This window comes from Saccopteryx leptura, chromosome 5, assembly GCF_036850995.1.
Source record: "Saccopteryx leptura isolate mSacLep1 chromosome 5, mSacLep1_pri_phased_curated, whole genome shotgun sequence".
NCBI lineage: Eukaryota > Metazoa > Chordata > Mammalia > Chiroptera > Emballonuridae > Saccopteryx > Saccopteryx leptura.
In genome coordinates, this window is record NC_089507.1 from 109,205,331 (window position 1) to 109,220,258 (window position 14,928).

General features: G+C 44.1%; 1 protein-coding gene across 2 annotated transcripts in view; it reads right to left on the bottom strand.

Moving 5' to 3' along the window:
- CAMK1D (calcium/calmodulin dependent protein kinase ID) overlaps window positions 1–14,928 on the bottom strand; it is a 488,361-nt gene that overhangs the window by 198,554 nt on the left and 274,879 nt on the right. For both annotated transcript variants that reach the window (XM_066384571.1, XM_066384569.1), the window contains exon 3: window positions 531–605. In XM_066384571.1, coding sequence (XP_066240668.1) covers window positions 531–605 — 75 coding nt within the window. The remainder of the gene's footprint in view (window positions 1–530; window positions 606–14,928) is intronic.

Here is a 14,928-nt window from a genome sequence, read left to right on the forward strand (position 1 = left end):
CCAAATGTGTTTAGTTGGATACACAGGTCTCCAATGTCCCACAGTGCTAACCACTTCCTATTGTCTTAACTGGCCCACTACATTAGTTCATTTTTACCACCTGGCCTTTTAGGCATTTGAGTTTGCAACCCTTGCTCCACACTCATCAATTTAAAACGGTATTTATGCCTGACTAGGTGGTGGTGCAGTGGATAGAATGTCGACCTTGGATGAGAACACAAGTTCAAAACCCCGAGGTTGCCAGCTTGAGTGCGGACTCGTCCAGCTTGAGTGTAAGCTCACCAGCTTGAGTGTGTGATCATAGACATGAACCCATGATCTCTGGCTTGAGCCAAAAGTCGCTGGCTTGAGCAAGGGGTCACTGGCTCAGCTGGAGGCCCCCAATCAAGGCTAGTATGAGAAAGCCATCAATGAACAACTAAGGTGCCACAACTATGAGTTGATGTGTCTCATCTCTCTCTTCCTGTCTGTGTCCCTGTCTCTCTCGCTCACTAATAGATAAATTAATCAATTATAAAAAAGATACTTACAGCTGCATGACCAAGTACAAGTGATTTGGGCTTTCATAAATGTCTTCCAGGGCAACAATGTTTTCATGCTTAATCCTGAAAGAAAAAAATGAAACACACAAAGGATAATGAGACATGAAAACATTTAAAACCCGATGTCATCTTAGCAAAAATTTCTAAATGTAAAAGAGAAGCAGGATCAAAATGGTGCCACTTGTGCTAAGTCCCACATCAGCAAACCAAGACTTAATGGCTAATCTAATTGTTGTTACCACCCCCAGGAATGTAATCTTAGCTGGTCTGTCCGGAATTTTCTGGTTGCCACCGGAGGTAATCTGCTCCATAGCCCCTTTCTTTCCTCCACAAATATACAGATCACCTAGACTTGAAACAGTCCATCATTTCCCCTTCTGCACGTAAAGCCTTTCCATCTGGTACACCTCCTCAGAGCCCCTCCTACTTGTTAGATGGGATGCTGCCCAAGTCATCAGTTGTTCAGTAAAGCCAATGAGACCTTTAAAATTTACTCAGGTGTATTTCTGTTATTCAACATAATCCAAACTCCTTATTTAAGACCCTTCACAATCACGTCCCCAAACCTGTTTCCAGACCTATTTCCCATTACTCTTGCCCTTCCCTCTGCTCCCTTCATTCCTTCCAGAGGCTCTGTGCTCTCCCATGGAGCAGTACAGGATTGACCACTGCTGCTTCATCTATGTCCCAGCCTCCTTGCACTTACTCATATGGATCCCAGAAATGGGCCAAACCTGTCACAATCCCTTTGACTTGCAGGGAGAATTCAATTCTCCCTCTTCGGTGGTCTCCCAATGGAATCACAGTCTGGCCCAAACAGTTGATGTATGCAAATCCATCCCCATAACAGACAAGATATTCCAGGGCACTGTTTCCTTGTCAAGTTCTTAACTCCACTGTAGGCACAGGAAAACCACACTGACCCCTCCTTGTGAACCTAGTCACCACCACTAGTGTCTATTCAGGACCCCAAGCAAACTCAACAGATGCTGCTCAAAATGTGGTTGCCAGTCAGCACTAGCATCTCCTAGGAGCTTGTTAGAGGTGCACGTTCTCAAGCTCTCACCCTGTCAGACAGAATCAGAATCCATAAGGGCAGGCCCAGGTGTCTGTTCTAATAAAATCCTCAGATGATCTGTATGTACCAAGTTCAGCTAAAGAAATTCTGTATCAGGCCAGTGCTTCTTAAAGGAAGTGCGCACAGGAACAACCAGGGGTTCTGGCTGCACGTCCTGATTGAGCAGCTGGAGGTGGGGGGCACTGTGAGTCTGCATTACTAAGATGCCAACGTTGCTGTTCTGCGGACCACACTCCAACAGCAAAGTCCTAACTACAGAATCAAAGGAGAAGGAAACAGCCGAATGCCAGCCCCTGGAACACCCCACTAAGAGCAGTTTCTGCCCTGGAATGTAAGGTCTGATATTTATGTAAAGCATTTGAGAGGAGAATCATTTCATTATGACCTAATTAGCTCTTACTACAAGCTCATCACTGAAATGACTGCTGAGCCACCGAAAAGCCAGCATTTAACAAACAGCTCCTTGTAAACCCTTCTAAGCAGGGACTACTTCTTACTCATTTTGCCTCCTCTTGTACCTGCATTGACCTGCTTAATAAATGTTTCCTAAATGAAAGGAATTCAAACATTGTTACTATTAAACAGCAAAATCATTTAGTTGGGGAAAAGAGCCAGTTTTCCTAAGTGTGAGATGTCTGTCCATCAAAAAGAAGTTTACAAAGCAGAACAAACCAGAATATCATCTTGCCTTTGAGCAGATAAAAGGAAACAAAATAGTTAACTGAGTCTGGTGACACTTTAATTCCTCCAGCTTTTATTAGTTAATGCATTTGTTTGTAGGAGCTGACATGACAAGCTACATACACTAAATTCACTTTTCACCCGATTGCAATGCGTACACCTAATTATTGGTTAGCAGTGGTTAGTGATACTTGAACAAAATAATATCAGCAATATGTACATGAATCAAATAAACTATACCATCCAGGAAACCCAGACAGATTAATCTGGGACTGCCCAGATCCTAGATGTTTGCAAAATTTTCATTATTGGAAAAAACTAAAAGAATATCATCACAAAAAAGTGTAAGAATATGGATTTTCCCTTTCATTAATGTTTTAAAATTTGCCATTGGAGTCAGTCCTATGGGCACAGGTATTTTTCTTTCAGTTAGTTAATTTGGGGTTAAGAGCTTAGACTTATGGGAAAATGAAAGGAATGTGGTTTATATGTAGGGTTGTCAAGATAAAATGCAGGGTACCCAGTTATGTTTAATTCTGTATATACAATGAATACTTTCTTAGTATCAGAATGTCCCAAATAGTGCATTGCTGTTTATCTGAAATTCAAATATGAGTGGGTGCCCTGCGTTTTCATGTGCTGACTATGGCCTTCCTACTTACGTGAATCATAGTCAATGAGCCACTACAGTAGGCTCAGAGATCAGGCCTCCTGTGACAGCTGCAGTTGGAGGTTGTCTGAACCTTGGACTACGGCCATTAATTCAACTATATACAAAGAATCAACTATGTACAAAGCACTTGCCCAGCCAAAGCAGGAGACTCTAACAGAATGTAACCCCTTCTTTGGATGCAGGAGATGGAGAAGTTAATCTATTTACCCGGCCATACCTTACATGAGTTCTTTCAGTATTGGCATGACTAATTATTCCCATTCTACCAGCTATTCTAACTATTCCTCCTAGTCTACTAACTATTCCTCTTAACTAATGAATCAAACAATCAAGCAATTGTCATTTGCTGTCATCTTTCAACTATGTGTCTGAGAGAATACAAGAAAAAATAAAATAAAATTTTGCTCTCAAAAAAAACCTCATCACATAGATGGAGAGATCCACAGAGCAATTAGGAAAGAATTAAATGACAAACTGCAGAGTTGGTGCTACATTCAGAGAAAGCAAGGCCCTATTTGGGTCAGAACCGCAGTGCTGGCCTCAAGAAAGTAATGGGATTTGAGTTGGGTTCAGTAATGCTTGAATAAGCACACTTTGGAAATTTTAAAGGAATCCTAAAATGGCCTCTTAAATGTCTCTTAAGAAAAGTGCTTCAATTAACTTTTTATATATGAGAATGTGAAAAAAGAAAACATTCTGGCTTCCCACAGCTGTTTTCAGGTACTTTAGACCACCCTCGGAATCCCTCGCATATACAAACACTGCATTTCAACTTTTGTCATTATTTCAGTACCTAGACTATCTTCACATAAGGCTATATAAATATTCATAAACACATCTTGGGGCGCCCAAGTCCCTGGTATGGTACGAGCCATCACAAGAGAGACAGCTCAGCACTGTGACGTTCACACAGACGGGCATCTGGCTTCAGCTGGAACACTGCACGGGCAGTCTGTCTTTTATTTACCAGAAAATCAGCCTTCTTATAACTGGGAGTGACTCCTAGAAGCAGCCCAGAACAACCTTATGTCCTCTTCTCATACATCCTGCAAATATTTGACAGATACGATATCTGTTTAGTCTTCTCATCACCGACCAATCTTTCTCCCACATGGTTTATACACCTCTCATCATGTTACTGTCACTCTTGTTTGTCCAGACTACAGTATTCAGAACTAAAAGTAATAATCCCAGTGTAAAATAAAGCACCAAAAACAGGGTATCAAGTAGTAGATTAGAACTATTAACCATGATGAGCTTGATACTACATTTTTGCAAATAAAGCCTAACATTAGATTCTTTTTTATTGGCATATAAAGAATGTAAGTTCCACAGAGGTGGGGATTTTTTACTATTTCATTCACTGCTATCTCTCCAATGCCTAGAAATATGCATGGCTAGTAGGATTGTAATACATATTTTTTGAATGAATGAATGAACGAAGGGTGAGTGAATAAGTGAATGAAAAAATATCCAGCTTTAAAATATTTTAATGATATTCTGATGTCTTATCAAACACTTCTGTTTGTCTAAGTACAACAGAAGTGCTATGTTTGGGGGGGGGGTTGAAATTAAGAAAAATCATTTCGCCTGGCCTGTGGTGGCACAGTGGATAAGGCGTCAACCTGAAACGCTGAGGTCAGTGGTTTAGAACTCTGGGCTTGCCTGCTCAAGGCACATATGGGAGTTGATGCTTCCTGCTCCTCCCCCCTTCTCTCTCTCTCTCCTCTCTAAAAAATTAATAAAGACTTAAAAAATACTTGAATAAAAAAATCTTAAAAGAAAAAAAGAAAAATCATTTCTTTCTTTCTTGGGTCATATTTTTTGTGTTTTGTTTCCCATTGTAAGCAATACAGGAAATAACATTGAGAATGTCAGGATACTATCAGTCACAAAGGAAAGTGATAGTTGAAATACTTTCCAGATGGTATTAAAAAATAATATCTTTATTTTTTGTAACTTAACAGGTATATTCAAAGATGTTATTTCATTCACATAAGAACACTATAAAGTAGGCATTATTATTCCTATTTTATAGATGATCACTCTTAGTTTATAACCACTTAATTACATCCCTCTGGGGTTCCTCTCTTGCTAACCATTCTCCATGCTGTCTCCTGAGCCATCATTTCATAACATAGAACTGATCAAACTTCTTGGCTTGAATTCTTCCAATTCTCCTTGTAGTCTGGAACAAAGTCCAAACGACTCAGCATGAAATACTAGGTCCCTTGTTGCTAAGTTCCCACCTGTCCATCCCACCTCATCTTCTACCAATGCCCCACACCAAAATTTTACTGTGCGTGGGCAGCTTTCACAGACCTGTACACGTTCTCTGGCCATACAGGTATGCTCATCCTTCTCATAAAACTAGTCATCCTGGCCCTGGCCAGTTGGCTCAGTGGTAGAGTGTCGGACAGGCGTGCAGGAGTCCCGGGTTCAATTCCCGGCCAGGGCACACAGGAGAAGCACCCATTTGCTTCTCCACCCCCCCTCCTTCCTCTCTGTCTCTCTCTTCCCCTCCCGCAGCCAAGGCTCCATTGGAGCAAAGTTGGCCCGGGCACTGAGGATGGCTCTATGGCCTCTGCCTCAGGCGCTGGAATGGCTCTGGTTGCAACAGAGCAACGCCCCAGATGGGCAGAGCATTGCCCCCTGGTGGGCATGCCGGGTGGATCCCAGTCGGGCGCATGCTGGAGTCTGTCTGACTGCCTCCCCGTTTCCAACTTCAGAAAAATACAAAAACAAAACAAAGCAAAAAACCCAAACAAAACAAAAACTAGTCATTCTCCAAGATTCATTCTGTATCATCTCCACTGAGAATCCTTTGCTTTCCTTACCTCTCACAGGGCTGAACCCTTCTTCCCTGGCCCACCTCACTGCTTTCGTCAGCCAGTGGTTGTACATACTGCACTGTGTCCCACATACCTGTGTGCATGCCTAGTGTGTATGTATTTAAATAATTTCTTATGCTGATTTAAGTGTATAACTGGTTATCTCAGAAACTGTGCTAGGGTGGGAGGTTTTTCTGAAGCAGTTTCTTCATCTGAACCACAGGAGAGAGAAAAATTACTCAAGTGACTCTCTTCTCATTTTTCCCAAGGATGCACAAGTCCAGCTGTGTAAGAGAAAACTTTAATTCAACGTATTTAGAGAATGTCTTAGGGTATTAAGTCTTGATTCTCTCACTGAACCCAATCAGAGAAAGGTTACTAGACTGCTGCACTGCCAAACTTTTATAAAGAGGCACCTTTATTTAAAATTTCTTAATCAAAATATTCAACACCTGGTTTACCCAAAGATACCCATCATGCTGAACACAATGAAATAATACCGAGTACTTAACTGCTCGGCAACCAGAGTACGTGGGCTTCAGCTCTGCTACGTCTAACTGCTGGGACAAGTCATTAAATACTTCTGACTGCATTTCCTCATGTGTTAAGTAAACATGAAAACATGTGGTTTCATTATCTATATACATAACACACAAAACTATACAGTTGTAGAGGTAAAAATACATATGTGCACATATTTCTATCATATTACATATAAAGAAAGATCTTGTCTGTTAAGAATAGAGGCTGGGCTTAAGCAAAACAGTACAAAAAAAGAGAAAAGTCATGGACACGTACAACAGTGTGGTGCGTGCTGAGGGGGAGGAGGAGGAAGGGGGCGGTGCTGAGGGGGAGGAGGAGGAAGGGGGCGGTGCTGAGGGGGAGGAGGAGGAAGGGGGCGTGCTGAGGGGGAGGAGGAGGAAGGGGGCGTGCTGAGGGGGAGGAGGAGGAAGGGGGCGGTGCTGAGGGGGAGGAGGAGGAAGGGGGCGTGCTGAGGGGGAGGAGGAGGAAGGGGGCGGTGCTGAGGGGGAGGAGGAGGAAGGGGGCGTGCTGAGGGGGAGGAGGAGGAAGGGGGCGGTGCTGAGGGGGAGGAGGAGGAAGGGGGCGTGCTGAGGGGGAGGAGGAGGAAGGGGGCGGTGCTGAGGGGGAGGAGGAGGAAGGGGGCGTGCTGAGGGGGAGGAGGAGGAAGGGGGCGTGCTGAGGGGGAGGAGGAGGAAGGGGGCGTGCTGAGGGGGAGGAGGAGGAAGGGGGCGTGCTGAGGGGGAGGAGGAGGAAGGGGGCGGTGCTGAGGGGGAGGAGGAGGAAGGGGGCGGTGCTGAGGGGGAGGAGGAGGAAGGGGGCGGTGCTGAGGGGGAATAGCGGGGACGGGGACTCGACTTGGGGTGGTGAACACTCAATACAGGGCACAGATGATGTGTTGTAGAATTGTGCACCTGAAACCTGTGTAATTTTGTTAACCAGAGTCACTCCAATTAAAAAAATAAACAAATAAAAAGAATATACCAGTAGGCCACCCAGGAATGACCACAATTCAAAATCCAAAGCTTCAAATCATCCCTCTTTGCTGCCAGCAGATGGGGCTGAAATCAACATTAGACTAAGCTGATCACGGGTACTCAAATCAACTACATCTTAAGAATGCAAGGCAGTTTTTTAAAAAAGATTAGTAGTACTTCAAGCCTGGCCTGTGGTGGCGCAGTGGATAAAGCGTCAACCTGGAACACTGAGGTTGCCAGTTCAAAACCCTGGGCTTGCCTGGTCAAGGCACATATGGGAGTTGATGCTTCCTGCTACTCCCCCTCTTCTCTCTCCCTTCTCTCTCTCTCTCTCTCTCTCTCTCTCTCTCTTTCTTCCCCCTTCTCTAAAATGAATAAATAAAATCTTAAAAAAAAAATTAGTACTTCATTTGATAGTCCCTCATTGTAAAATGAGTTTTGCTTTGAATCCTTAAAAACAAATAAGCAACCAGCCAAACCCTTGTGTGCAGCTGACTATATTTTGAAAAAGCATCCCAGCATCTTCAGTACAGTTGAAGGCCCACGGCAGTGGGAGCCTGGCCTGCATCTGCATGTAGGGAGGCCAGCCAGAGCCTGTGATGACACCGTGGAAGGGGCACCTGCTAGATCGGCCCCATCTCTATGGGACTATATGCTGGTCACATCACTTTCCAGGGTCTGTTTCCTCGGCTAGAAATTAACTAGTCAAACAGGATGCTCTCTGAGGTCCTTTCCAGCTCTAACTAATGAACAATGAATCTAAAATTATAATGAGGCAAAGGGTACAGAGGTGCACATGGGCCCACAAAGCTTGATTCTGAGCCAATATTCTATGTTCTCTGGAAAAGTGGTTGCTACACAGAAGCCTGGATTACCACTCAAACTTCAACAAGCTTTATTTTTTTCCCCATGGGTAAGTTTGTCAAGACATGGAATAGGTTTTCTTTCCCTCCCTCCCTCCCTCCCTCCCTTCCTTCCTCCTTCCCTCCCTCCCTCCTTCTTTCTTTCTTTCTTTAAAATTTTTGCATTGATCTGATAGCGAAGGGGAAGGGAAGGAGAAAGAGAGAGAGAGAGAGAAGCATCAACTCATTGTTTTATTTAGTCGTTATTCATCGGTTGCTTCTCGTATGTGTCCTGACTGGGGTTCAACCCATGACCTCTGCATTATCCACTGAGCTACCCAGCCAGGGCCTGGAATAGGCTTTCTTGACATTGGAAAACATTTATACAAAAAAAGATATTCTTTCCCTTCTCCTGTAGCCCTGGGCCAATAGATAAATGATCGAGTGATCCGTTCATGCCTGGAATAGCTCCAGAAGACCCAGCTGGGGACTGGTTGTCTTTAGTCCAAAAGAGAAATTAGGCTAGGGATCCAAATAAGGTGAGAATGAATAAAAGGTGAACAATTAATTCTGACCCTCCTAAAGACTTACAGAACAAAGACACTCAAAAGCTGGATACCTAAATCGAAAAAGGTTAGAAGATTTGACTGTCTATTTTTTTTTCCTACTCCTATTACCATCCATGACAAGCTTTACCCTGGGTCTCAAGCTCAGCTGTACGTTAGAATTATCAGAGGCATTTTGACATATACTGATACCTGGCTCCACCGCTGAAGACTATGATGTAATTGGCTTGGGCTGGATGTAGCATAGGCATTGGGATATTGGGGGAAATAAGAAAGCCCTCTCAGGTGATCCAAATCCAAAACCCCTGTTAAGTTATTGAGTTAATATAAACTTAGATGCTGAGAAAGGATTCCCCTTTTGATGCTTGGGAGTTGGTAATTCCATAGTTTCAGTTTCATTTTAAAGTTATCTTGGCTGAATACATTCACTTCTTAATGGGGCTGATATAAAGGTAAGATTCAGGGTGTCCTGAGACTGAAGGTTCAAGGCTACCTGGCCAACACATTAGTCCTCTCAGGAAAGAGTATGAAAAATAACAAATTTCAATGGGTTAATTGTAGCTTCTAATATTCCTTAGTAAGGCTTTGAAACACTAACACGTTTAAGAAAATGTTGTCATTTCCATCTCTGGATTTCTTGGTAACTTTGTCAACAGGTAATATCTGTTTCTGTGAATGCTTTTTGCTGAGAGGAGATGCTCCGTCTCAGAGAGTACCGAGGCACTCACCTGCCTCGGAGTAGAAGTGGTCTTATAACTTTGACTTAATAGTTCCACTGATTTGAAAATACAGTGTCCAAAGCCACCTTAGAAGGGGAACGTCAGAAAGTTTGTTCCGAGCACACTGCATGTCATGACAACGTGAACTGAGAAGACATGCCGGTGTGAAACATGGCTGGTGACGCCGAGCCGGTGCCGCCCACCTGGCCTGGTGACGTCGAGCCGGTGCCGCCCACCTGGCCTGTGTCCTGCATCTCCACCAAGCACACGCTGACCCCGGGCTGAGGACACACGGCTTGACTTCGGGAAGCGTTTTAGAGGCTTCTAGCTCTGAACACCTACATGTAGGTGAATGTAAAGGAAAGGGGAGCAAAACAATGCACTGGAATCTGGGGGGAAAGGTATCATTTCCATTTTCTACTGCGAAAGCTTTCTTGGTGCTGCTCCCCACCGTGAGCGTCTTGTGTTGCAAAACTCGAACCCAGGACTAGGCCAAGTCAGTAGGTGCCCTGAAAGGCAGGTTGAGCTGCCCGGCCCCACATGGGCGAAGCTTCAACATCGACAGAGACTGGAGCACTGGTAGGAAACAAGAAACATGAGGCCTGCCGCCCATGTTTCTTCCAGATAAGGACACATCTGGGGCCAGGGGAGCATGATCCCAGCGGCTCACTACATCTGCTGGGACAGGGTGCCATTTATTTATAAAGCAAATTGTAAAATAAAAAGATGAGGTTAAAAAGTAAGAAGAAAAACAGAGAGGGAGGGAAGTCTATTTTGAAGCACCGTCTAATATCAGTTCATTTTCATCCTGAAGAGGGTTGAACTTGTGCTATAAAATGTTCCTCACTATTTTAGGAAAGTGCCCACATAAGAGATAATGGTGCAGAATCAAGCGTTCTTTAGTTTTTGCACATCAGTAATTAATGCTGTCTCACAGTCTGTTCAGGTCAGACACAGTCTTCAGAAAACCAGACACACTCAATTGGAAGGAAATAGTTTTCAAGTGACTACATGCTGGGAATTCATTAGAGTATTTGTGGTTGGTCTTGTGCCATATATATGTTTTTTGTATATTTTAAAACACAGAGATAATCTCTGTGTGTATGTAATAAAGGCAAGAGGCAGTTTCAACTAAGATTAGAGTCATGATCAAAAGAACCGCATGGTTTGCTTTGCTGATTTTAAAAGGTGGTGTGTGATATTCACATTACCTCTGCCAATTGCAGTCTTATGTAGATAAGGGTTAAATGCAGAGGTAGTCCTGAGTTTATAGTTTTATCATGTACTGGTAATAAATGCGATGTGCTTATGATAATCCAATAGGTGTCAACTTTTAAGAAACTTCCCAGGATAAGCTCCGAGGCTATGTACAAATTCTCAAAAATGATGCTGCTAATAGATGTGCCTAATAAATTAGTTGCTATTCACATAGTTTTCTATTTCAGGAGCTGAAAGGAAATTAGTAAAACAATTGTGCCATTAGGGATGAGAACACAGAAGAATCCAGCCACATGGATGGTCTCTGACAATTACACCAGGAGAGCCAGACGGGGAGGATGGCAGTAGCTTCGTTCCTATGCTCAAGTAAAACAGCTCATGTGGCCTGGGTGGTGGCCATGGTCTGCAAGCCAATTTGGGGAAAGGTTGGCCAGACTGAGCTCATACACAGGCTGTGAGGTGCATTTTAGGTGACTCTGCAAAGCACAGAGAGAGTTTCTGCTCCAGGCATCAGAGCATATTGTCTAGACTTCACTGACATCACTTTTGACTAGAGCTTTTCAAGTTGGTTTCCCCCAAATCCTCCAGATTCTCAATAAATATTTTAGAAACTGTCATGAAACACAACTAAACAGCTGAAATTAGATATCAAATGTGAACTCACAATGGAGACTACCATGTTAGACTACCATGTACATTGGTGTTCACTCATTGACAAGATTTGTAATGAAGTTATAAAATTGAACTTAAAAATTCACTCTAATAAGATACCTCATTTCTTACTTGTTTATTAATTGGGGTCCTATATAAGCATTTATTTTTAAAAGGGTCCTGCTACAGGAAGGGAGGGAGGGAGAGGGAGGGAACTATTATTCCCCAAGGGGCTGGGCCAGCCAGCCCTGTGTAATACACTCTTCAGGCAGAGAGCTTGGAAAAAATGGTTTAGCTCAGGGGAAGGAAGCCAAGAACATCTGTCAGATAACAAAGCAGAAAGAATAAGGGCCTGAGTGGAGGAAGGGGCAGAACGAGGGGCCAGAGCACGCACAAAACTGAATCAGGATTGGTTCCCAGTCGCATGATGCAAAACCAGAAGGCAGCTGAAGCCCCCATGTGGATGTGTGCTGGCTAATTTGGAGCCCTGGGGGGAAGAACACTCAAATACGGGAATGAAAACTGCCAGCTCTAGGATCTTGCAATAAGGGTGTAGCATTAGATGAGCCACTTGGTGATTTTTCCTCTCTCATTTTTCTCTTTCTCTTTTTTTGGGGGGTGGGGGTAGGTGAGGAATGGGGCTAGTGGTGGACTTATCATCTGAAAGTCTAATGTGGCTTGATGAGAAATAAACACATAGAAGTTCTGCTAAATAAGACAGCCCATTAGACAATATGATGGAATACTACACAAAACGCCACCAACTGCACTTGCACTGCAAATGGAGCAGGTGGGGGGGAAGGGGCGGGGAAAGTACAACCTCTTAAGTCACTGTCACACTTTCTCAAATATCACTGCACAGAAGAGCCCTTAGAAAAGCATCATGGTGGCGGCGGGAAGGCAGAGGCCTGGCCAGTCCAAGCTTCATCACTCCGCAGCCCAGTGCTGGGTGGGGAGGACGCCTCTGTCAGTCCTCCAGGCCTTGGATTTTCGAAGATCGCAGTGGAGTAGACAGACACACAGACTGCCAGCTCCCACCATCAAACTGGATTACAAATTAATTTAGAAACAATCATAAAAAACCAACTTTGGACTAAAAGAGAAGATCTCAAAAACCAAGGAGCATAGAAAAATCCACACCGATCCTGTCAGGAAGTGTGGGGGGCACAGTGAGGGCTCCCCTGCTCTCAGGAGTGAGGGTAGGCTGAGGCTAAGGGTCCAGAAGGGCTCTCATTAAAAGGAGAGAGACCCTGAGTGATGGGGGCCCTCAGTCTCAGAACCAGAAACTCAGCCGAGAAACCCAGGGACTGGAGGAGACAGCCAGATAGCATTGAGTGGGGAGAAGAGCGAAAGTTCTGTATGTGGGAAGCAGCTGGGTGCCTTAAAGGGACAGAGCAGAAAATATCACTTACAACCACCTTCCAGGGGCTCTGGGGGCGAGGAAGGCTGAGAGAACTGACTCAGCTTGCACGAGGAAAGAGGGAAGAGCGAAACAAATGGAGACGGGAAGAGGAGTGCCTGGGCTGACGTGAGTTAAGCTGACTCATTCTCCAGTGCGGAGGTAGCCATAGCTGGGGAAGGGGTTGATCCCTCCACCCAGCACAAGCCTAAAGTGCTTCCGGGTATCCTATCTCGAAAAAGCTCTCCAGCTCCAATCAGCACAAAGGACACAGCAGAAAGGAGGAAGTAAGGGAGAGGGGCAGTAACTCAGGTTTCCAGAAAGACCTGAGCTACACCTCCCCCTTCTGATACTGAGAACACGCCCCACCCCAGACAGCAACTGCAGAACATGCCTTCAGATTCTCAGAGGTCACACCCACCACGTTCCTGGATACAGTTTCAACTAAGCCCCCTGTTGGGATCAGCAAACAAGCTGCCTGCTGAGTTAGGAAAACTGAAAGCAAACTGAAAGCAGGCAAATTAAGACTTTAAAAGGGCTCAACTAGTTAAGGAGACCACAACTCAGACAAGTCTGCAAGCCACACACAGAAACAATAGGAAGACAGAAGAACTTAAACCATATGAATCAACAAGAAAAATCCCCCCAAAAAGATCTAGATGAAATAAAATAATCAAATTAGCTAATGCAGAGTTTAAAATAATGATTGTTAGGATTCTTAAGGATCTCATAGCTACAATGGATGGACTTAATGAGCACCTAAAGAAATTGTAAGCATCAAAAAGGACACAGAAATCATATAAAAGAACCAGATAGAAATGACAAACACAATATCAGAAATTAAGACTACACTAGAAGGAATTAAAAGCAGGTTGGATGAAGCAGAGGATCAAATCAGTGACTTATAGGACAACAGAAGTGAAAGCACAGAAGCAGAACAGCAAAAAAAGAAAAAAGAAAAAAGAAAGAAAGAGAGAGGATCAAAAAGTCTGAGGAAACGCTAAGAGAGCTCTGTGACAACATGAAGAGAAACAATATCCGTATGTAAAGACAGTAGCCACGGCCACTATCACAGCTGCCTGGCCCAGCAGGTTCTCATTAGATTTGAACAGATGGTAATGAAACAATGGAGCCAAGAACTGGTGGGCCATTACCTTTAATCCTAGCTTGCACCCAGCGAGCAAGCAAAAACACACACTGGGCTCCAAAACCCACTCATTCAGTGCTCACAAAGCTACTAACTTATCCGAGTTTCCTAGAATCGAAGGTTTCTAGCTCACCAGACTTATTCACCTCTGTTCCCATCTCCTTCTCTCTGCACAAACTCTGCATAAATTGGCTTCTCCTTTAGGACTCCACCATCTTGGCTGCTTCTCCTGGCCTCCTCCACGTGGCCTTTCTCTGCTCTCCTTTTTCTGCTCTCCCCTCTAATGCTAATCTCAGGAATCGAGAGAGAGCAAACTCCCAGTCTGCCCCATTTTATAGTGTAGAAATCAAAACCTTTAATCCAATATACAAACAAGGAAGTCCCTGATACAAAGTCACTTAGGGTGGGAAAGGCTTAGTCTTCAAACTAAGCCTTAGACTATAACAACCCTGCCTGCTTACAGCCTGTCCCACACACACAATGCAAACTATAAGCGAGCAAACATATATATCATACAGTGTATCCGTAAAGTCATGGTGCACTTTTGACCGGTCACAGGAAAGCAACAAAAGATGATAGAAATGTGAAATCTGCACCAAATAAAAGGAAAACCCTCCTAGTTTCTGTAGGATGATGTAGCAGCATGTGTGCATGCGCAGATGATGATGTAACACCGTGTATACAGCTGAGCAGCCCATGGCCATGCCAGTCGAGATGTGAACAGTACAGAGGAAAGTTCAGTGTGTTCTGTGGCTTGCTCAATTCAAATCCGTGACCAAAGTACAACGTGAATATCGGCGCGTTTATAATGAAGCACCACCACATAGGAACAACATTACTCGGTGGAATACGCAGTTGAAGGAAACCGGCAGTTTGGTGGAGAAACCCCGTCTGGTAGGCCTCAGTCAGTGATGAGTCTGTAGAGGCTATACGGGATAGCTACCTAAGGAGCCCTAAAAAATCTGTGTGTGAGCCCACATCGAACTGCACTGATTAGGTATGAAACTGGGAGAGTTTTCCTTTTATTTGGTGCAGATTTCACATTCCTATTGTCTTTTGTTGCTTTCCTGTGACCGGTCAAAAGT